Consider the following 24,883-nt stretch of genomic DNA (forward strand, 5'->3'; position numbering starts at 1 on the left):
ATACCATTTTAAAGAGAACTACACATAAATAAAGGGAGGAGGGCAACCAAAATGGTCAAAGGCCTGGAAACGATGCCTTATGAGGAACAGCTAAGGGAGCTGGGCATGTTTAGCCTGGAGAAGAGGAGGTTAAGGGGTGATATGATAGCCATGTTCAAATATATAAAAGGATGTCACATAGAGGAGGGAGAAAGGTTGTTTTCTGCTGCTCCAGAGAAGCGGATACGGAGCAATGGTTCCAAACTACAAGAAAGAAGATTCCACCTAAACATTAGGAAGAACTTCCTGACAGTAAGAGCTGCTCGACAGTGGAATTTGCTGCCAAGGAGTGTGGTGGAGTCTCCTTCTTTGGAGGTCTTTAAGCAGAGCCTTGACAACCATATGTCAGGAGTGCTCTGATGGTGTTTCCTGCTTGGCAGGGGGTTGGACTCGATGGCCCTTGTGGTCTCTTCCAACTCTATGATTCTATGATTCTATGAGGAGGATGTGAAATATTGTATATGTTTACTTGGAGGAGGAGGAAACCAAACCGATCATGGTACGAAAGATAAATATTAAGGGTGGTATCCAGTGATGGTCTACCCAACTGCACAATTGAAATCCAGTCACTTGCACAATTTGACTTCCAGTCAGGGCTGGCCCAAGACATTTTTACACCTGAGGCGAACCACAAAATGGCACCTGCCTCCCCGCCAGGGAAGGAGTGAGTGAAGATTACATCAGGGACAAGGGGGAGGGGAATAAAGATCTACACTGGGATCTGCTGCCTCTGTCGGTCCTGCCACCTAAGGTGGTTGCCTCACCTTGCCTCATGCGTGGGCCGGCCCTGTTTCTCATTTCTCTTCTCTACACACACACACACACACACACACACACACCCAGCAAAATTTGTTCCAGGTGAGTCCCCAAACCTTCAAGAGCAGATTGAGGGAGCTTTAGAGAAAGAGCTACAGGAAAGAGGAGAGGAAAGAGAAACTTAGTTTTGCAACTACTGGATCAGGCAGGTCTAGTGAAAGCATCCCATTCTCACAGTGGCCAACCTATATGAAGCCTGCGAGCAGGACCTGACGACAATAACACACTCTCTATGTGTGATTCCCAGCAATTCAGGAGCATACTGTCTCTGACAGGTGAGGCAGAGCATAGCAATTGTGGCTGGTATTTATTGATTTCTCCCTGTACATTTTGCTGCATATTATAGCCTTCTGATATAGTGAAGACTACAGCATTGACAAGGCAAAAAATGCTGGACAAAAATACAACAGCTTTCCTAATAGGCTTGTTTATGTGGAAAGCAGCAAAGTTAATAAACTGACTACTGTTCTTACAGAGAAGAGAATGTTGCTGTACCACAATCTGAGAAAATTGTGAAGGACCATAAGCGTAATTATAATGTAAATACAAACCTCAGATGTGGTTATGCTTCTCATGTGGTTAGGTTTTTGCAAGCTGCTTTTCATCCAGACATCTGTACCCACATTTTACTCTACAACCGGTTTATTGTTATGAGTTTGCGGGTGCCGACCTCCCCTAAATTCCTGGGTCGAGCAAGTGTTAGTATTTAATCAAGGCTTGGAGAGTTAACCTGGATGCCAGACTTCTAATTCCTGGACCCAGCTTCCCATGTTCACGAGATCACCTGGGAGATGGGCCATTGAGAGAACAAAGGAAAGGTAATAGGCCATTAAGAAAGCAAAGGAGAGGAGGCAAATGGGTAGGGCCCCTACTTCAGCTCTGAGATAAAGACAAAACTTGAGGCAGAGTTTAAGAGTAAAGACAGCAAGCTGAAGACAAGATCAGAGCACTATGGTTTATTTTTGTTTGAATTTAAAGCTGTAGCTATGAGAGAATCAAAACTCTCTTGGGGCGTTAATGCTGTGAACCCCTGCACTGTAGGCTCAGGTTGTATCTATGTGTAAATAAACCATATATCACAAAGACACCACAGTCTCCACTGTGCCTCATTTCCAAAAAGAAAAGGTGAACACCAGGAACCCCTGGAATCTCCCACCACTCGGAGATTGGGGCGACATGCAACATAGTGCTTGCAGTTCACATTAACCTGCACTTCCAAATGCACAGTCAGCACTCATGTGCTTTGTGGTACTTTGCATACATTATTGAGTCACCAAAGGTAGGTGCCTGAAGCTGTTCAGGGCTCTACCCAGTCCACGGGCCAGAACTATAAGGTATTAGGATCTTGCTAAAGTAATTCAACGCCTGCTTCCACCCTAGTTGTTCCTAGGTGACCACTGAACATGCTCAATCCTCATTGGGCTGTTTGTGGGGTGGAGTTGTCCCCCTGGCTGCTTCCTACCTACTTCTGCATATCTTGGGATTCATCCAAATGTGTTGATACTTACCTCTCTCTTCCATTAACAGTGGCCTTCTTTCGGGTCCAGCCCTGTCAACGCAGCAGCAGCACGGAGTTTGCTCTTAGAGAGACAGAGAGAACACAGTCCCAGTGTGACACTGTTGATGCTGAGGCAAAGCGAAGGAATAATCTGCCAAACCAGACTCATCAACAGAGCCCTTCTGGACACCAACTGACCTTTACGAGTGCTCCAAGAGCAGCAGTAAAAACATGGATTTAGCATTCTCCGGGGATTTCCACACTCCAGATATAGCAACCCATAGACGCGTCTAGGGCCTAAAATAGTCTTGGGGAGATGGAAGTTGAAAGCTGCTGCCGCAGCTGGAGAAGCAAAACAAACAGGCACAATGGGAGGCTGGCAGGCCTTCCTCAGCCAGGCCTTCCTCAGCCCCAATGAATGAAACTTCTCCACTGCTCAGAAGGAATTCTATTTACAGCATGAACCTAAGCGTGTTTACTCTGAAGCAAGTCTTACATGGGGCCCTTCCGGACGTCCTGTTCATTGTGCATTCATGATTGTTTCACTAAGACAAAGCACTTGCAGGCTTTAGATTAGAACTAAGATCTTTACTGAGTTCTGTGTGGGCTCACATGCCAGTCTGCTCTGGGTAAGCTGTAGGGAGAGCACAGGCATGGTCCTCTCCCTCATTTCCTGTCCCGGTCTCTCCACTTGGCTCTATTACTCATGGTGCCATGATGATTTGAACTCAAGGTGATATTGGGGCAGAGGTCTCAAGCCTCAAGAAGCAAGGCAGTCACCAACGTTGTTTGCACCACCCGCAAAAGTTTCAGGGTGGGCATACTGCTTTGTTTCCAATCAGTGCCAGCCCCGTAACTTCCTGCTAAAATCCTGCAACTTGTTCTGGGGTATATTATTTTATTGCCCCACGTCTGTTGTGGTACAGTACAAGGATGTCCCTCCTGACGGCAATAATGCAGCAACACCGGGGAAGTGCCACACAACAGCTAATAAAGGGGAATGATGTGTCTAAACCACTGAGCCTCTTGGGCTTGCAGATCAGAAGGTTGGCGGTTTAAATCCTCGGGACAGGGTGAGCTCCCGTTGCTCTGTCCTAGCTTCTGCCAACCTAGCAGTTTGAAAGCATGCCAGTGCAAGTAGAAAAATAGGTACTGCTGCAGTGGGAAGGTAAACGGCGTGTCCGTGCGCTCTGGCTTCTGTCACAGTGTCCCGTTGCACCAGAGGCGGTTTAGTCATTATGGCCACATGACCTGAAAAGCTGTCTGTGGACAAACGCTGGCTCCCTCGGCCTGAAAGTGAGATGAGCGCTGCACCCCATGGTCGCCTTTGACTGGACTTAACCGTACAGGGGTCCTTTACCTTTACCTTTACCGTACCTAAATCCACCACTATCTCCCTATTATTGCATCTATGTCATATTACAGAACACACTGCATTATTGGGTAAGGAGAATAAATAATGCGAAAAGCCTCCCCATTGTCTCTGTGCTCACAAATCTTGCCTTAAGGACACATTTGTGTATGAATAGGGTGAGCCTGTGACCTAAACTAGAACCTACAAAAGGACTCTATACGGGCTCTTGGGTACCCCATAAGGGAAAAGGAGCAGTTTTTTCTTGCAACATTGGCCAACAGCTTATCAGGCAGCACCAGATTCTCACTAGATTCTAGTGCTCCCCAATGTACAAGAAACATTTTATCTATAATAAATCACAACGTTAAGCAAAAAATGTGTCTGGTTTAGGGTGGAGTCATGTAATCACCCCTACCCTGCCTGTGGTGCAGTCAAAATTATTTGCTATTTGACTAATCTTACTTTGACTGTGTTGTTGTTGTTGTTGAGTCGTTTAGTCGTGTCCGACTCTTCGTGACCCCATGGACCAGAGCACGCCAGGCACTCCTGTCTTCCACTGCCTCCTGCAGTTTGGTCAAACCCATGTTCGTAGCTTCGAGAACACTGTCCAACCATCTCATCCTCTGTCGTCCCCTTCTCCTTGTGCCCTCCATCTTTCCCAACATCAGGGTCTTCTCTTCTCATGAGGTGCCCAAAGTGTTGGAGCCTCAGCTTCAGGATTTGTCCTTCCAGTGAGCACTCAGGGCTGATTTCCTTAAGAATGGATAGGTTTGATCTTCTTGCAGTCCATAGGATTCTCAAGAGTCTCCTCCAGCACCATAATTCAAAAGCATCAATTCTTCGGCGATCAGCATTCTTTGTGGTCCAGCTCTCACTTCCATACATCACTACTGGTAAAACTATAGCTTTTACTATACGGACTTTGTTGGCAAGGTGATGTCTCTGCTTTTTAAGATGCTGTCTAGGTTTGTCATTGCTTTTTTCCCAAGAAGCAGGCGTCTTTTAATTTTTTGACTGTGTACACACTCCCATTTATTCTGTGTCTAGTGAGTTGCCGCATAATTGTAGACACAGTCTGATGTCGCTCTGTATGTATCTTGCACTTTTTTTTTCAATGAAGCACCACATTTGGATGTGTTTTCCCCAAAACCAGCTTCCACCCAAGTTGCTGGTTTAAACCGCAGCTAGGTTGTTCTTTTTTCTCAATTTGGATGGAAGCCTGCAGGTGCATTAATCATTACACAAAGTAAGTTACAGAGGAGGTTCTCACACTCATTGGGCCTCCTCCCATTCTTTAAACTATGTTCAGTGTTCCAACAAGGAAGAGCATGTTCATGCATAGAGCTTCTCTAATTACCTAAGACTGGCGTTACACCTTCATCAAAAGCTCGGGATGTATTATAATTCATATCCTAATCTCATTATTATCACAACATCCCTGCGAGTTAGTCTGTGGAGGCATGCGTCTAGTCCTAGGATCTGGGAACTCAGGGATATCAGCTTGTATACCATGTCTGGAAACAGGAAAGAATAAGAATAAAAACCATCCAGATCTTCAAGTGCTTCCTGAATACAAGAAGGCCAGATCACATAGAATCAAAGAATCAAAGAATTGTAGAGTTGGAAGGGACCCCAAGGATCATCTAGTCGAGCCCCCTGCAATGCAGGAAACTCAGCTAAAGCATCCATGACAGGTAACCATCCAAAGGTTGTATAGTTGCTTATCTCCTTGGCTCGGAGGTTGCATAACTTACACATACCCTCCAACATTTCTCTGATGAAAATAGAGATGACCTAAAGCAGGGTCAGCAAACTTTTTCATTTTTTTTATAAATATTTATTAAGGTTTTTTTTAAAATATAAATGCACACATCAAACAATCTTACTTTTATAACAACAAATTCTTCACTTCTTTGGACTCCCTCACGTCCCCCTCTCCCATTTACATCATTAAAAAAAAAAAAAATTTTTCCAAACAAATTATCAACTTGTTTACAATCTCATGTCCACACATTCCAATATAATTTAACACTTTTTCCAATAAAATTTTTATATTTTCTTTAGTCTCACTTATCATCAAATTTAAATCTAGTTTAGTGGTGGCCAGTTTTTTATAATCTAGCATCCTTCTTAACATTCAAACAAATTACAATGTTTTTGTAGATACATCTTGAATTTCTCCCAGTCTTCCTCCATCTTTTCTTCTCCCAGGTCTCGGATTCTGCCAGTCATCTCGGCCAGTTGCATATAGTCCATCAGCTGCATCTGCCACTCTTCCAGTGTGGGTAAATCTTGAGTTTTCCAATTTTTTGCGATGAGAATCCTTGCTGCCGTTGTTGCATACATGAAAAATGTTCGATCCTTCTTTAACACCTTCTGGCCGACAATACCCAGAAGGAAGGCCTCTGGTTTCTTAGTGAAGGTATACTTAAATACCTTTTTCAACTCATTGTATATCATTTCCCAGAAGGCCTTCACCTTAGGGCATGTCCACCAGAGGTGGAAGAATGTTCCTTCATTTTCTTTACATTTCCAACATTTATTGTCAGACGAATGGTATATTTTGGCAAGTTTAACTGGGGTCATGTACCATCTATATATCATTTTCATAACATTTTCCTTCAGAGCATTACATGCAGTGAAGTTCAACCCAGTGGTCCACAACCTTTCCCAGTCCTCGAACATAATGTTATGCCCAATATCCTGTGCCCATTTTATCATAGCCGATTTAACCATTTCGTCTTGTGTGTTCCATTTTAGCAGCAAGTTATACATTCTAGATAGTACCTTGGTTTTGGGTTCTAACAATTCTGTTTCTAACTTCGATTTCTCCACCTGGAACCCTAACTTTTTGTCATTTTTAAAAACTTCTTTAATCTGAGCATAATGTAACCAGTCTCGCACCTTATCCTTCATTTTCTCCAAACTCGGAGGTTGCATAACTTACACATACCCTCCAACATTTCTCTGATGAAAATAGAGATGACCTAAAGCAGGGTCAGCAAACTTTTTCAGTAGGGGGCCAGTCCACCGTCCCTCAGACCTTGTGGGGGGCCGGACTATATTTTTGGGGGGAAATGAACCAATTCCTATGCCCCACAAATAACCCAGATATGCATTTTAAATAAAAGGACACACTCTACTCATGTAAAAATACGCTGATTCCTGGACCATCCGCGGCCCGGATTTAGAAGGCAACTGGGCCGGATCCAGCCCCCGGGCCTTAGTTTGCCTACCCATGACTTAAAGAAAAGTGGGACATTCCAGGATCAAATCAGAAACCAGGACAGCTTGTGTGAATCCGGGACTGTCCCTGGAAAATAGGGACACTTGGAGGGTCTGAGATCTGTCAATTTTGGTTTCTCTCACTTTCTCAGTCTCTTCCAATCTTAACTTCAGTTTGCCAGATTTCTGCTTGAATTCCCTTTTTAAAAAAATCGCTATCCTTGCTATCTAAATGCAGAACTGTTAGGCTGTTTTCAGACTTAGCATTAGGTTGGGGTTTTTATTTTTACTGCTGGGGGTTTTTTAAAGGCAGCTCTGGATTCAACTGCATTGTAAAAGATACAGTATTCTGTACTAGCATAAATAGCACAAATGAGTCCTGAAGGCAATTTAGGCTTTCCCTACGGTATCCTTCTCAAACCTGTTGCATGCCAGAAGGTTTGGATTGCAACTCCCATCACCCTTGACTTTTGGCTGATGGGTGTTGTAGTCTGAAATGTTTGGAGGGCACTGGGCCGGGGAAAGCCATTTCATGCAAATAGGTGCCCTTAATTCCCTTCCTGTATTCTGAATGGCACCATCCCAGGAGTACCGCCCTGTGTGATCCTTCAGGACATGGGTGTCAATCAACTCTAAATCCATAATCTCTCAATGGACAGAAATAACCACCTGGAGCAAATAGCTAAGGGCAGCTGCCAAAATTTAGATCAGGAACTGGCACAGGTAAATCAATAACGCACTCAGTCTGCAGCCATATGCCTTGCTCATCTAACCCTCTCTAGTAAAAATGACGCGCACACATTTCACTAGTTCTTCAGAATCACAGTCACACTTTTTTTTTTGCCTTGTGCAATCTTACAAGTAACAAGATCAGGCCTTGGCCTCTTGCCAAACTGCTTATATCAGAGCCAGACTTCACCAGGACAAGCCAGAACAAATCTCAGCAATATGTGTTTGTTGAATGCACATCTGTGTGGCATTACTAAACACAGTAAAACCTGGCGTGTAGCAAATATCCACAGGTTTCCTTCTTCGGAAAGGCATGCACAATTTCAGAGTGCACACGCCAGACCTTTGCCTTTTGCCAAGTGTGCACGGAAATTCTGGGGTTTCGGTTGTTGCCTGGGCCCTCCTTTGGAGCTGATGTTAAAGTTGGGGTGGGAGGAGATAAAACAAGAGACTAATGGGCAACATGCCTTAGAGAACCCCAGGATGTTCTCATTGCATGATGTTTTGGCACTGTGGATCCCTGCAACTTACATGCATGGGACATCTATTATAAGGTTACCAGATTTTTTTTCAATGAATCCATGGACACTTTTCAACTTCCATGGATTTTGTATGGTGGCAGGTTTGTAAATCCAGGGACTTTTCCCCGGGAAACGGGGACGACTGGTAACCTTAATCTATTATGAGATGGTCTATCTGTGAAGAGTTGTAGCTCACTGGTATAGCGTCAAGCAAAAAGTCCCTGGTTCAGTTCCCGGCATCCCCAGGTGGATGTGGGAATAAATCCAGCCCGAAATCCTGGACTGCTGCTGTTCGCCAGTGTAGACTAATCTCATTCCTCGTCTTTGTCCCACCATCACCAGCTCCCTTCCTTTCCTTCTCCTTTTCTCTCTGGAATTGCTTCTCCTTCATCCCCCTAGTCCATATGTCCCAGGGCACATTTGGAAACCTAAGAAACTGGCATGGGCACCACAAAATAACTATTGCACAGAAGGAATCTGGAGTTGCTGAGAAACTCCACACCCCCCCCACAAAAACCCCACCAAATTGCAAAACACCTATAAACACCCAAAACAAATAAAACACAAAACAGGCATTCCCCCACAACTAAACAGCCCTCCCAAAAGACAAAAACAGAGGGAAAATATCTGGAGGGGCAGCAACCTTGGCGGGCATCAAGGGGACTATCAGGGAGTGCCACAGTGCCCATGGGCACTATGTTGGGGATCCCAATCCTACTCCACATCCTTCATCCTGCCCTAGTACATGTATTTGAAATAACCATGTCATCTCCCCTGCCCTAGTTCCTTGCTTCCATTTCCCACCTCCTTTGTTGTTTCCTTGTGTATCTCATTTAGATTGTAAGCCCCTAGGGGCAGGGATCTGTCATACAGGTTCTGCGCAAACGGCCTCATGCATAAGATGGCACTCTAGACATTAACACAGGCACACGTTTAAGTTCCTGCCCCTTTGAGATTCTGCTTCAATTCCCCCATCAGTCTCTTTCGATTCACACCTGCGGCTGCGGCTGATCCCTCCTTGTCTTCGCCTTTCTCTATGGGCTCACCACGTATATGCAATCGTACGGAAAGAATATCTGAGTTGCGAAGGTTCCTGGAATTAATGACCCCGCCAGCTTTGAGTTCCACTAAGTGCCCCTACGCACGCTGAACTCGCGTCCACTAAAACCTCCTCCTCGGAGGCTCTGAAGGTCATTCGCCCTCTCCCTCCGGCGTGGGGGACCTGCCTGAAAGTTAACAGCAAGGAAACACAGCTGTCTCTCTTCATCAGCGGGCTGCTGGGTAGTTTATTTATTTATTACCTCCAATGGCTCCGGCGATGAAATCCATCTGCGCGGAGGGGAGCCAGCTGCCTTTGCTTGTCCCGATTAAAAATGCTTCAGCCTTGGTGCAGGAAAGCAGACAGGCTCCGTCTTTCCAGGAACGAGAGGCCCTTCTGGATGGATCTATAGTGGGGATGAGCAATAGGCTGAAGTTAGGAGCACCGGGATACACTTCAAGGCATACGTAACCGAGAGCCGGCAGGAGGAGGCTGGGACTTTGAATCAGCCTCAGGAGTCCTGTCGATGCTGCAGAACTCCACAAGGCATGGCTGAACCACTGCCGGGGACAAGGCCCTCCCTCCTCCTGCCTTTTGCTCTCCAAATCACCAAGGGCAAAAGAGCGTTGCAGCTCAACTGGACCGGGGTCAATTTGCACTCGGGACATTGGGGTGTTAAAGTTCCTCTGCCACACCGGACAAATCTCTTGGCTCGGCAAGGAGCGACAACGCCCACCAAGCCTTGCTTCTCATGCCAAGTAGTCATAGGCAATCAGGCCCTCCTCATCCAGGAACACATCATGAGAGCTGAGCAGTACAGCAAATGGTTTGAATGCATGAGGTTCCAAGGTCAGTGCCTGAGACCTATAGTTTGAAGGATTTAGCAACACCTGGAAAAAACTTTGCCTAAGACATTGAAATGTGGCTGTCAGTCAGAGAAGAGTATTGGGCAAAATCAGCTCACAGTCTGACTCTATAGACAGGTTGAGAAGGTGCCTTTACTTTTGTATGTTCTAAACATGCACACAAGACCTCAAGCACGAGACCTTTTGACTGCTCCTTCCACCACTCAAAAAAGAGGCTGTCGCTGGAAATTAGAATATTTAGGACAAGGGTTCATAGACACACATTTCCATAAGCTTTAAATATATGCTATATGCATATATTCGTACACAGGATTTAAAAGTCGTAGAATGCAAGCCAAGTGATTTTCCTATCCAAGCCACCACAGATAAACAGTTTAGGTTAGCTTATTCATTAAGAATATGTCATAATACTCAATAAACAATCAATAATCCCAGATTATCCCAAATCCTCTTCCATTTACCACCCATTAATTTTCCCAACAGCTCGTTCCTCAAACCAATTAAATTCTCCTTCGATTATCCCCATTTGTTACCTCCCATATAATCTATGGGTAATCTTAAATTAATTTTTTCCTCCACGAATGAATAGCTTATCATTGCTGTTTGGTGGCAGAGATGATTGCTGTTATAAGAAGGGCTTCTGGTATGCCTGCTTTATAAACATAGGAAGCCAACTTTCACTGATGTGGACCTTAAATGGCTCAGGACCGCAATACCTCAAGGACCACCTCTTTCCATATGAACCTACCTGGACCCTGAGATCATCTTCTGAGGCCCTTCTTTGTGTGCCTCCTCCATGAGGGGTCTGGAGGGTGGCAACAGGTCTTTTCTGTAGTGGCTCCCCACTTGTGGAATGATCTCCCCAGGAAGCCTCACCTGACACCTTTTGGCACCAGGCAAAAATGCTCCTCTTCAACCCGGCCTTTGGCTGATGGACATCCAATGCACATTTATTGTACACACCAGCCTTGAAATCTTACTGACTTGGAGAGGATCTGCAAAGAAGAGTGGGACAAAATACCTCCTGAGAGATGTGTGCAAACCTGGTGGCCACCTACAAGAAACGTCTGACCTCTGTAATTGCCAACAAGGGTTTTGCCACCAAGTACTAAGTCATCTTTTGCAAAGGGATCAAATACTTATTTCACTCATTATAATGCACATCAATCTCTGACTTTTGTCTTCTGGGTTTCTGGGGGTTTTCCTATTGTTATTCTGTCTCTCACAGCTACAATAAACCTACCATTAAAATTATGGATTGGTCATTTCTTCGTCAGAGGGCAAATGCGCAAATTTAGAAGGGGATCAAATACTTTCCCCCCCTCACTGTAAATGTGTTATGGAAGGGGTGTGTGGTTGTTGTTCTTATTTTTACTATGTATTTTGTGGTTTTTATATTGCAAATTTATGATGTGAACTGCCCTGAGGCCTGCAAAAGAAGCACAGCACAAAAATTTAATAAATTAAAAATAAAAATAATTGGTCCAACTGGTTCAGTTTAAACACCATTTAAAATAACCAACAGTAAAAGTTATTAAAGCTTGTCAACATCCACAGCTTGGAAGCACATGGCTTCCCTCCCCCGAGAATCCTGGGAACTATAGTTTAAGGCTCCTGGAAAGTAAAGCGCCATAGGGGGTAAACTACAGTTCCCAGAAACTGTGCAGGGAAGTCTTGTGCTTTAAAGGTATGGTGTGGAAAAGAGTTTATTCCGTAGTTTCCCCAGGTTAACACTTAACGACCGTGTGTCGCTTATTAACAAGACTGCTTCTCCCTTTGTCCCTATGATGCTGCAGAGGTTGCCAAGTCTGGCTGAAGGTGCCTCCTGAGATGCATTCCTTTGAAAATTCTTCTGCCTGAAGATGTCTGTCCTGACCAAAGAGCCATCTGGGGGCACATCTGCTCAGTGTATCATAAAGGCACCTCTGGCCTAGTGTACCTTGTTTGTTCCTGTTCTCCACCTGTGACCCACTGGAATCACAAGACAGAGAAACCAGTAGGAGAACATTTCAATCTCCCAGGACATTCTATACAAGATCTCAAAGTAGCTGTTTTACTACAAAGGAATTTCAGAAATAGACTGGAAAGAGAAGCTGCTGAATTACAACTTATCACCAAACTCAAAACCATGGAAAAACCTGGTCTGAACAAAGACCTTGGATTCTTATCTCATTATACATGACAAAGCCATTTTTCACCTTTTCACCCCTTGCTTTTTCCTGTAAGACCTATTGCAGTCGTTAAGAGTCGTCAACAGGCTCATCACAGCTATCTGCCAATCACCCATTCCCACCACCCTTCTGAGTAATACCCCTCCCCACCTCCTCACTATATAGAAGGGTCTGGAAACTTCTGTTTCAGTGTATCTGAAGAAGTGTGCATGCACACGAAAGCTCATACCAAGAACTGACTTAGTTGGTCTTTAAGGTGCTACTGGAAGGAATTTGTTTTGTTGTGACCCACTGAATAGCCTTGATCACTTTGGCTCATATTGTGTGGGGGGAAAACTTGATATAGATCGATATCCCGTGTGGGATAATTAATAAAAGAATTGGCTGGATCCCTATATCCAAAACAAGGGGCTAAACACACTCTCTTGCAAGAGACAGCCCCCAGCAGAGATCAAAATCACAGAATCATGCAGCACGGTGAAGTGTGAGGAACACAGGCTGGTAGACCTTTTAAATGTCCTGTTTAATCCGCTTACAATGCTTTACCTCTCTACCCCTCTCACAATGAACAGACCACACCATTAGCAAGTTTAAATGCTTTACTTACAAACCCCAAAGGTCAGATACATGTGTTATTCCACGCAGCAGCAATATGAACACAGGTAAAAATCTTGTGTTTACAAAATACAGAAAAATATTTCTGAGCACACAGTCTGGGCTTGAAGCAGTCGATCAGAAATCCTTGCACTAATGAAACGAGGGAGCTGGATACCACCCAGCAGTGCCACCTGGATACTCAGCTACTCCTCTTTATTTCAGACTCTTGCAGCAATGCCCATGATCATCCTTCCCCCTGTAGCAAAACACTGTTGTGGGCAGTGGCTGTCTGCTCCATCCCATGTACCCAGGCTCTGATCCCTCAAGACAAAAGTGCACATGAGTGATGGTCCAGCAGTAGTTGGGAGTGCCTGTGTCCCAGACATTCAATACCGCTGCTGCTGCTGCACTGTGAGTGTGGGGGAAGGCCGCTCCCTCCTCAGGCTAATTCCACCAGGCCTAGGGGGCGGGGCCCAGACTCACCTCCGCTACAGTTTTAAGGACACTGGTGCTGCTGCAGCAAATGTTAAAATTGTTTTTATATATTTTAAAGTGTTTAAAAGGTGTTTTTACTTTTTACTTTGTTGTACCACCGTGAACAGTGGTTTTTATCTATGTATTTTTATTTTGTTCCGTTTTATTGTGGTTTGGGGTGGGGATTGGTTTTGTTTAGGTATAATTGTTTTTGGTTTGGTTTGTTTTTCTGTTTTGTAATTGGAGGCTAGTATGAGGCTTGGGATTGCTACCGTGGAGGGGCGAGGGAGGTATGTTATAGGCGAAGGGGATCAAGATACAGATATGCTTGTACCCCTTCCAATCTGCGCCCCATCCCAAGGGACGAGGGTAGGGTGAGCAAGGATTACTCACCTCCGTCACTGGTGTTGTGACGGAGCCAGGTCTATAGGCAACAAAACCGCCACTCTGCGAGATTTCTTTACCTCGCAGGGGGTCGACCTGGCTTGTGTGACGGAGACCTGGGTGCGCGAAGGGGAAACTGTTACCTTATGAGAGATGGCGCCCCTGGGTTTCTCCATCCTCCACCAGTCACGGACTGTGGGCCGGGGGGGAGGGGTGGAATTATTAATCCGGGGAGATTGTTCTTTCAGGGCTCTACCATCGCCATCGATCCCCAGCATTGAATGTGTTGGCCTAGTGTGGGGCTCTGAGGTGAGCTTGGCTGTCTGGCTGATGTACTGGCCACCTAGCGCACCAGCAGCCACCCTGTCAGGCCTGCTAGAGGCAGTGGCCGGCTGGGCCTTGGAGTTCCCTAACCTATTGGTATTGGGGGACTTCAACATCCATGCTGATGCCACTCCCTCCTCACAGGCTCTGGACCTGGTGTCTTCCATGGCGACACTAGGGCTCTCTCAGTTTGTTTCGGGCCCCACACATCAAACAGGCCACACGCTGGATTTGATCTTTGGTGCCGGTATAGATGTGATCATGTCTCCTTCGATGAAGGTGCCATGGTCTGATCACTACGCTCTGAAAGCCAGGATTGACTTTCCACCCCCACCCTGCTTAGATGGCGAGCCGATTTGGGCTCGCCCGCAAAGGCTGATGGACCCTGATAGATTCCGTCAAGCCTTGCGGGACCTTGCTCCCCCTGGTGACTCATTGACTGAGCTTGTTGAGGGCTGGAATATCCAGCTCCTGGCAGCCATCGATGAGATCGCACCTAAGCGCCCTCTGCGACCCTGCAGAAACCGGGCTCCCTGGTTTACTGAGGATCTCCGGAAAATGAAGCGGGACCTCAGACGGCTAGAGCGAGTATGGCGGGGTGCCCGTGACTGAGCCTCAAGAACATCTTATAGGGTTTTTATGAAAACCTATGAGATGGCAGTGAAGGTCACTAAGAAGTCTTACTTCTCGGTCTCCATTGCATCCGCTAGCTATCACCCGGCGCAATTATTTAGTATAATTAGGTCTTTAACATCCCATGAAGGACAGCCAAATTTAAATAACAATCTGACACACAGCTGTGAGGCATTTGCGAGCTTTTTTGCGGAGAAGGTCCTGTTGCTCCGCCATGACCTCCCTGCCAATTTGGATACAATAAAGGAACTGGAGGCCCCTTGACTGTCCTCTGGTCCAGTATTGGACCACTTTGACCAGATATCCCCAGCCGATGTGGACAGACTCCTCCGAGCTGGAAAGCCCACCACCTGTCCTCTTGACCCGTGTCCGTCTTGACTGATTAGAGTGTGTCCAGACGAGGTGCGGGCCCCCCTGGGGGATATCATCAATTTGTCCCTTGGCACCAGGATATTCCCAGGGGAACTGAAGGAGGCAGTGGTGCGCCCGCTCTTAAAGAAAACATCATTAGATCCCTTAGATCTATCCAATTACCGCCCAGTTTCGAATCTTTCATTCCTGGCTAAGGTGATTGAGAGAGCGGTTGCTGAACAGCTTGGTAGGTTTCTGGATGAAACATCGGTTCTGGATCCATTCCAGTCCGGCTTCTGTGCTGGTCATGGGTCTGAGACGGCTCTGGTTGCCCTAACAGATGATCTCCGCAGGCAGCTGGATCGAGGCAGGTCGGGGCTGCTGATTCTTCTAGACCTGTCAGCAGCCTTCGACATGGTCGATCACGAACTCCTGGACCACTGCCTTGCTGACGTGGGGATTCAGGGCACAGTCCTTCAATGGCTGCGCTCGTTTCTCTCTGGTCAGGGACAGAGGGTGGCGCTTGGGGGGGAATTGTCATTGCGCCACTCCTTGGTGTGTGGAGTGTCTCAGGGTGCGATACTCTCCCCGATGCTTTTTAACATCTTTATGCGCCCCCTTGCCCAGCTTGTCTGGAGTTTTTTGCTGGGTTGCCATCAGTATGTCGATGACACCCAACTCTATCTCTTGATGGATGGCCATCCTGACTCGGCCCCAGACACACTGACCAGATGTTTGGAAGCTGTGGCTGGATGGTTACGTGGGAGCCGGTTGAAGTTAAATCCTTCGAAGACAGAGGTCCTCTGGCTGGGACGGGATGATATGGGATTGAGGGGGCAACTCCCATCTCTTGTGGGGGTGCAATTAGTGCCAGCACCGTCCGTTAAGAGTTTGGGTGTAATCTTCGATACCTCCCTCTCTATGGAGGTGCAAATTACAGCTATAACAAAGGCGGCATTTTTTCATCTCCGCCAAGCTAAGCAGTTGGCCCCTTAACTCTCTCGCCCTGACCTAGCCACTGTGATCCACGCGACAGTCACCTCCAGACTGGATTATTGTAACTCGCTCTACGTGGGGCTGCCCTTGAGACTGACCTAGAAACTCCAGCGGATGCAGAATGCCGCGGCGAGACTCCTTATGGGGTCTTCGCTGCGAGTTCACATTCATCCGGTACTATACCAGCTGGCTCCCGGTGGAGTACAGGATCAGGTTTAAGGTGCTGGTTTTAACCTTTAAAGCCCTATACGGCCTAGGACCCTCGTACCTACGGGACCGCCTCTCCTGGTATGCCCCACAGAGGAACCTACGGTCTGCAAATAAAAACATCCTGAAGGTCCCAGGCCTCAGAGAGGTTAGGCTGGCCTCAACTAGAGCCAGGGCTTTCTCGGCTGCGGCTCCAATCTGGTGGAACGCTCTGTCACAAGAGACTAGGGCCCTGCGGGACCTGACATCTTTCCGCAGGGCCTGCAAGACAGAGTTGTTCCACCAGGCCTTTGGTCAGGGCGCAGCCTGACTCCCTCCTCTGGCAACCTGCACAGAATTTTGCTTAACGGTTGCCATTAATTTGATTTTAATTAATTTTTATAATGAAATGTTTTTAGAATGTTGGATTATTTGATTGTTTGACTATTTGATTGTTGTTAGCCGCCCTGAGCCTGGCTTCGGCTGGGGAGGGCGGGATATAAATAAAATTATTTATTATTTATTATTATTATTATTATTATTATTACCCACAGCCCCTCGTGCATTTGGAACTATGCTTCTAAACCAGGGGGAGGTGGGTGCAGGTTCCCACTTTGCACATTCCACAGATAGCATGTACAGTGGTACCTCAGGTTACATACGCTTCAGGTTACAGACGCTTCAGGTTACAGATGCTTCATGTTACAGACTCCGCTAACCCAGAAATAGTGCTTCAGGTTAAGAACTTTGCTTCAGGATAAGAACAGAAATAGTGCTCCAGCAGGGCGGTGGCAGCAGGAGGCCCCATTAGCTAAAGTGGTGCTTCAGGTTAAGAACAGTTTCAGGTTAAGTACAGACCTCCAGAAAGAATTAAGTACTTAACCCGGGGTACCACTGTACAAGGAACCAGCTTGCATGACTCAGGCTTCCTCAGTTACTGCTTCTTCGCTGCAGCCAAAAGCATTAATAAGTAAAGTTGTTGAATGGGCTCTGAAGGATCTTGCCACAACGCAGCCAAAGATTAGGTTTCTTTTCTCTTCTTGGATAGAATGTGTGTGTCACCCTTCTGCAGAGGCCACGCGGATCTTCTCAGTATCAATGGCTAAATGAAACCTTCATGTATATAGTGTTACCAAAGCTGCTAAGCAGGCAAATATTAGGCGCTCTTCTGCATTTACCTATGTATTTCCACTGATACATGCAAGCTCTGTGCATTTGGAATTAGAAATATGCTTCTTCTATGTATTCCTCTCCCGGAGCCAGTTTGTCCTGTTCTGGGCATTAAGCTGTACTCTGTTTCAAGTGTCATGATCCTGAAACAAAATATATCCTGACCAACCTATAGCCACTTGCAGAATCAGTTCTGAAAGGCTGCAGAATTCTGAAATGTTGCAGAATTAATTCAGAAATGCTGCAAAATACATTCTGAAAGCGTTGAATGAAAATTATTGCACCCTCAACTAATAATAATAATAATAATAATAATAATAATAATAATTTATTATTTATACCCCGCCCATCTGGCTGGGCTTCCCCAGCCACTCTGAGTGGCTTCCAAAAGAATATTAAAATACTGTGATACATCAAACATTAAAAGCATCCCTAAACAGGGCTGCCTTCAGAGGTCTTCTAAAAGTCAGATAGTTGTTCTCTTTGACATCTGGTGGGAGGGCGTTCCGCAGGGAGGAACTTCATTTGGGTTTCTAGCTGCATTAGTTAGAAGAAGAAGAAGAGTTCAGATTTGATATCCCGCTTTATCACTCCCCTTAAGGAGTCTCAAAGCGGCTAACATTCTCCTTTCCCTTCCTCCCCCACAACAAACACTCTGTGAGGTGAGTGGGGCTGAGAGACTTCAGAGAAGTGTGACTGGCCCAAGGTCACCCAGCAGCTGCATGTGGAGGAGCGGGGAAGCGAACCCGGTTCACCAAATTATGATTCCCTCGCTCTTAACCGCTACACCACACTGGCTCTAGTTAGGGTAGGGCCCAAGTCACAATTTATATAAGGACAGAGTGTGCTCAGTTTCCATACTTAACCGCCCAGACCCTATTAAAACACCTGACTCTTTTTGCATGGAACATTCTCTTCTTCTCATTCATCCTTCGGCAGATAATGCTTCATTGCATCCTTGTAAATACGTTTAACGTACTCCTAGTTTTGTGTTCACCTTATACTGAATCCAACAGTGGGGGTCCACCTAGCTCCATGCTGTCTACACTGGCTGGCAGCAGCTCTCCAGGGTTTCAGAAAGGGAGTCTCTCTCAGCCCTACCTGCTTGGTTTCGGTGTTACTTTTTTTTATGCAAGCTGGCTGGCAAGGAATTTGTGCCTTTGGAAAAACCCTGCTCTGGCTGATTTCCCTCTCTCCTCCCATCTTCAGTCCCAGCCGGGTCAGTGGAAGGAATGAGAGTTGAGAATGTGGCATTAACGCCACTGCTCTGTCACACCCAGCTGTTGCCTATCCAGCTGTGAACTCACCTGACCATTGTCATCCTTTGTTTTTGGAGGAAACATAACGAAACAATCCAAATTTTGGCTTCTCTCACTATTATCTCATCTGGTGATTTTGATTGCTAGGCAGACACAACCCCTTGGCGTTCTGTCCAAATCATTGCACTCAAGCTACCTTGACGGGGAGAGCCAGCTCAAACAAAAACTCTGATGCCATGTCACGGTTTTGTTTGCCCATTGCGGCATTAAAATGTCTGTGTCAAACTGGCAGGGCTTGAACTTGGCACGCGTCAAGGTGGGTGGTTAAGGGGGTGGAATCACCTGGCTAGGCATGCAAGGGACAGGGTATCGTCACCAAACAATGTGCATGCTGGGGCTACTGTAAGAAAAAAATTCATAGCAGCGCACTGCTCTATGTGTCTACTCAGAATAATAATAATAATTTATTATTTATACCCTGCCCATCTGGCTGGGTTTCCCCAGCCACTCTGAGCAGCTTCCAACAGAATATTAAAATACAATAACCTATTAAACATTTAAAGCTTCCCTAAATAGGGCTGCCTTTAGATACCTTCTACAAGTCTGGTAGTTGTTTTTCTCTTTGACATCTGGTGGGAGGGCGTTCCACAGGGTGGGTGCCACTACCGAGAAGGCCCTCTGCCTGGTTCCCTGTAACTTGGCTTCTCGCAGTGAGGGAACCGCCAGAAGGCCCTCAGCACTGGACCTCAGTGTCCAGGCAGAACGATGGGGGTGGAGATGCTCCTTCAGGTATACTGGACCAAGGCCGTCTAGGGCTTTAAAGGTCAGCACCAACACTTTTAATTGTGCTCAGAAACGTACTGGGAGCCAATGTAGGTCTTTCAAGACTGGTGTTATGTGGTCTCGGCAGCCGCTCCGTCACCAGTCTAGCTGCCGCATTCTGGATTAGTTGTAGTTTCCGAGTCACCTTCAAAGGTAGCCCCACATAGAGCGCATTGCAGTAGTCCAAGCAAGAGATAACTAGAGTATGCACCACTCTGGCAAGAAAGTCTGCGGGCAGGTAGGGTCTCAGCCTGAGTACCAGATGGAGTTGGTAGACAGCTGCCCTGGACACAGAATTGACCTGCACCTCCATGGACAGCTGTGAGTCCAGAATGACTCCCAGGCTGCGCAACTGGTCCTTCAGGTTCCCCTATTGAGGACCAGGGAGTCCTCCACACCCACCCGCCTCCTGTCCCCCCAAAACAGTACTTCTGTCTTGTCAGGATTCAACCTCAATCTGTCAGTCCCATTGAGTTCCACAGGGTTCGCTCTCAGGTAAAAGATTATCGCCTAGGCCAAAGAGTTATCCTAATAGCATCAAGAGCATGAGGCTTTCCTGAACACCAAAAATAATTAGGGGATTATACTAAATTCTCTTGCGTAATTTTTTTTGCAGCAACAAACAAGTGGCGCAATCCCACAGCCCTGCGCTTCATCTTTCTGCAGATGGGAGCATTAAATATTGACCTAAGGAGCAATCCTATGCACAAACTGGTGTTAGGTTAAGCTGGTGTAAAGTTACACCACATCCATACCCACCAGGTAGCTGAGGAGGCTAGGATGGACTAACCCAGTGAGCTTCATGACTGAGTGGGGATTTGAACCCTGATCTCCCAGGTCCTAGTCTAACCACATTCTAACCACTACACCACACTGGCTTCCTAGAATATTTCTGCTATGGGGCAGATATATAAATAAAGTAAGTAAATAAATATGGCGAAAGCAGAATGTCCCTTAGAGAAGGATCTGAAATATTTTCCTTCAAGCTGGAATTTGTTTTGTTGTTGTTTCATTTGATGCTTTAACTTGTAAACAGCTTTGATTCTTTTTTCTTTAAAATATTAAGTGGTATAGAAATGAAAAGCTGGGAAAAGAGGAGACTGAGAGGAGATATGATAGTCATCTTCAAATATCCCAGGGGCTATCACATGGAAGATGGAGCGAGCTTGTTTTCTCCTGCTCTAGAGGGTAGGACTCGAACCAATGGCTTCAAGTTACAAGAAAGGAGATTCTGACTACATATTTGGAAAAAACTTTCTGACAATAAGAGCTGTTCAACAGTGGAATGGTCTCCCTCGGAGGGTTTGGAAGAAGAGTTTGAATTTGATATCCCGCTTTATCACTACCCTAAGGAGTCTCAAAGCGGCTAACATTCTCCTTTCCCTTCCTCCCCCACAACAAACACTCTGTGAGGTGAGTGGGGCTGAGAGACTTCAGAGAAGTGTGACTGGCCCAAGGTCACCCAGCAGCTGCATGTGGAGGAGCGGAGACGCGAACCCGGTTCACCAGATTACGAGTCCCCCACTCTTAACCACTACACCACACTGCTGGTGGGCTCTCCTTCCTTGTAGGTTTTTAAGCAGAGTTTGGATGGCCATTTGTCATGGATCTTTTAGCTGAGATTCCTGCATTGCAGGGGGTTGGACTAGATGATCCTCAGGGTATCTTCCAGCTCTAAGATTCTATTATTATTATTATTCTACTAATAATAACAATAAATTTTATTGGGGGAAAGGTGCCTAGACATTCTGTTGTGGCGACCCTAACCTAGTTTAAGGTGCCATTTGCCGATTTAGCTTATATATCTGAATTTCTAACATCGAGTTACAAGCATTGTGAAAGATATATGTATCTGAAATTAGGAGACAGGGGCTGGATTCAACTAACCTGTCTGGCCAGGACAACAGGGCTGCCCCATCCCAACCCACAAAATAAGATAAAGGTTCAATAAACAGGTCATTTCGAAGCAACCATAGTGTAATGAGGAAAATCCTTTTTTTAAAAAAACCCAAAGCCTAATAATAAATGGTTGCCTCCAGGAAGAATATAAGCACTTAATGGTCGCAAAGTATACAGAAGTTGTAGATCAAAGGGAGAGCCAAGCTTGTCATCAGTTTTTAGCACAGGTGGCAACCTACGACTGACATGTCATCATCTCTAACTTCAATAACTGGCATCACATATGGGGGAACTGTTTAGGGTCACAAAGTTAATGGATAATAAGGACCAATCCTTTGTCAATAAGCAAGCGCACACAGTAGGAAGTGAAGTCTTTAGCAATAAGAATCACACTTTAAGGTTTGCCAGGGGGCGGGGGGAGCCCAAAGTTCTGTGTGAAAGCACAGGATATTATTGAAGTTTAGAAGTTACTGGAAGATTTGGGGAATGCAAAAAATGTTTGCAAGGGTTTTTGGGTTTTTTTAAGTGTGTGTTTTTCAACAGATACTAAAGATTAGATACCTTCATAATAATAATAAAAGAGGGGTGCATGTGTGTTTTGTTCCCTGAGCCCACAAGCTTAAAACATTCCAGTGGTTCAAAATATGGAAGCCAGCGAAAATGCCTTTCAGATGTACAGGATTCCTTTGGGTTGTTGTTTTCTTCTAAGACGACGGAAGATGACGAATGGTATTTGGAATGCTCAGTCTTGGCCAAAGGAGCAGAGCCATAAAAACTCAAGAGCAGCCATTGATTTGCCTTCAAGCAAGGCGGCCAGGATGCCACTAGTCCAATCCAAGGAGGACATTGTAAATCACGGATGGTTCAATAGAAGAAGATGGGCCAGATCAAGCCCTACCAAATTTTAAGGCATGGCAAATCATTTGGTTGCATTTTAATCAAGGGATGGAAAGTCACTTGTAAGTGAGGCAGGGAAAGTGAGACAGGGGAAAAATAAATATGCCTCCTTATATAAGCTCCTGATTTCTGGGACAGTCAATTGTTTTAAGCTGTTTTTAATACTATCTTTTAATGTTGTAACCTGCACTGGGACCTTAGGATAAAGGGTGGGTAAATAATAATAATAACAACAACAACAAGAATAACAACAACAACAATAATAATAATAATGTCACATTTTGCTTTCAGGTGTATGAATGCATCATTTGGGACCTGAGCCTCTTCCTGAGGGTGAAGTCTTCACTCTGAAATGGTGGCAATTTTCTTATGCCCCTGACCCAGCTTGTGCAGTAAATAAACTGAGCCCTGGACCACTGTTTGGAGAACAGAATAGATGTAAGAGTACAGAAATTTGCTGTTCCTGCCTATAGAACAGGGTTTCCCAATCTTGGGTCTCCAGCTGTTTTGGGACTACAATTCCCATCATTCCTGACCACTGGTCTTGCTAGCTAGGGATGATGGGAGTTGTAGTCCCAAAATAGCTGGAGACCCAAGCTTGAGAAACCCTGATACTATATAGAGGAAGGAGCTGGTCAGGCATATGAAAAGTGAAGCATTTTTGCCTTCCTGCTGTCGCTTAACTAGCTGCTATGGCTATCCTCCATTTGTTACACAAGGCATGACTAAGAAATACAGTGGTACCTTGGGTTAAGAACTTAATTCATTCTGGAGGTCTGTTCTTAACCTGAAGCACCACTTTAGCTAATGCAGCCTTCTGCTGCCGCTGCACCACCGTTGCACGATTTCTGTTTTTATCCTGAAGCAAAGTTCTTAACCCAAGGTACTATTTCTGGGTTAGCGGAGTCTGTAACCTGAAGCGTATGTAGCACAAGGTACCACTGTACTCCTTGATGGTGGTGGGAAGGGCACACTTGGAAAATGTGTGTTAACTTGCCATGGCAAATCCAGGAGTTGCCCCTCTGTGGCCAAACCATAGTTTTTGTGTTCTGTGCAGCACCTAACATTCTGCTGAGGCTAAGTAAATGCCGAATAGGCGCAAAAAGTCTGGAAAGGAATCCCAAGTCAAAATTAATCATTACATGACACACTCTACACTGTAGAGTTCCCTCAGAAGCACTCCAGTTAATATAGTAAGGCTCCAGCCAGTATATTAAACCCCTGTTGTGGTTTAACTGTGAGTGCCCTACTGATGGCGGTGGGGGGGGGGCGATGCTTGCCTTTCTCCCACAAAGCAGAAAAACAGTGCCCAAGTTCATGGAAGCAGATGCGAATCATACTCCGATGGCACCTCACTCCAATAGCATCCTGTTCTCACAGTAGCCTAACAGATGCCTTTAGCAAGCAGGTGTTCAGTGCAACCATTAAGATATGAAGAACCTTTTCACACACTCCCAACAGTTCTCTTAAGCCACTCTCTTAGAAGAGTCTCTTGGCAGCAGCATCCAAGTCACAAGGATGGGAAACCAGGTACCCTCCAGATGGTGCTGAACTATCCCGTCATTCCCAGCCACAATTGGCCAATGGTCAGGGATGATGGGTCTTGTAGTCCAACAAAATCCAGAAGGGCCACATAAATAATACCACTACTACTAATAATATAGCTATTCTATTAGATGTCTTTTTAAAATAAAATATAAATTATATTCAAGGATCATGGTTTTATTATTCTTATCATTTTCAGAATTTAGGTTATGTAAATATGCAATTATACGTGGGGGGGGGAGCACAAGAGAAAAAGCATGGCTGATGGGTCCATAATGAGGACCCCCCCCCATAAGAAAATTCACCTTAATCCCGGGGTCCTTGTGTTCTTGATGCAGCAGTATTTGCCAACCTGGTACCATCCGTAAGCTTCGGACTACAACTCCCATCACCCGTAGAAAGGCAGCTGGAGTCGGAAACTGCTGGAGGGCACCAGGTTGCTACAGGCCGAGAAACAGTATACCTCTGGAGAGTAACAGAGAGACGGGGGTGGTACGGCTTGCCCAGAAGCTTGCGCGCTTGCCCAGAAGCATCCCCATCGGCTGGCTTGTCGCGCAGCCCGTAATCTTTGGCATCCGATCCTCGGAACCAAGGGAGATGCCAAGGAGTTCAGTGGGGCTTCCCGCTATCCAACAGGCAGCTCCTACTTCCGTCCTCTTCAGTCTCTGGCCTCTGTCCATCTCCCCCCCCCCCCCCGCGCCCCCTCGACGGCAAGGCAAGCGCCTTCCTTGCTCCCACGTCTCCCCTGGGCGCGAGATCTACCCAGCCGCTGCTCCAGGGCGGCCTGCGCAACCGTCTACAGCTTCCCCTCCCCTCGCCGCCACATCGCCAAAGGCGCCGTCACCGCGCCAGCCTCGCGCGCAAAAACGCACCGACACAAAGCCACCGCTTGTGCTCCTCCTGCGTCTGGCGGGCGGAGCTCCAGCTGCCTTGGCCCGCGTCCTCCGGCCCGCCCTCGCCGCGCTGCTTTCCTAACCACTGGCTTCCCATCCCCGGCAGCCTCCCTCGCCGCGCAGCCAATGAGAGGCCCGGGCGGAGGGCCGACCTGAAAGGGTGTTGCCTGGCCAGGCGCGTCTCATTGGCGGCGC

General features: G+C 46.3%; 1 protein-coding gene across 4 annotated transcripts in view; it reads right to left on the reverse strand.

Moving 5' to 3' along the window:
• Positions 1 to 24,883, reverse strand: part of SLC25A47 (solute carrier family 25 member 47) — a 40,099-nt gene that overhangs the window by 13,968 nt on the left and 1,248 nt on the right. The window contains exons 1-3 of one of the 4 annotated variants that reach the window (XM_081865612.1): positions 24,668 to 24,790; positions 10,836 to 11,082; positions 9,484 to 9,627 (exon numbers count right to left, since the gene is read on the reverse strand). In XM_081865612.1, coding sequence (XP_081721738.1) covers positions 9,484 to 9,511 — 28 coding nt within the window. In that variant the 5' untranslated portion in view covers positions 9,512 to 9,627; positions 10,836 to 11,082; positions 24,668 to 24,790. Of the gene's footprint in view, positions 1 to 2,363; positions 2,485 to 9,483; positions 9,628 to 10,835; positions 11,083 to 24,258; positions 24,279 to 24,667; positions 24,791 to 24,883 lie in introns of those variants that run through there. The other 3 variants (XM_081865613.1, XM_081865615.1, XM_081865614.1) reach the window with 3 other exon arrangements.

Source organism: Podarcis erhardii, assembly GCF_964252035.2.
Source record: "Podarcis erhardii genome assembly, chromosome: 1".
Taxonomy (NCBI): domain Eukaryota; kingdom Metazoa; phylum Chordata; class Lepidosauria; order Squamata; family Lacertidae; genus Podarcis; species Podarcis erhardii.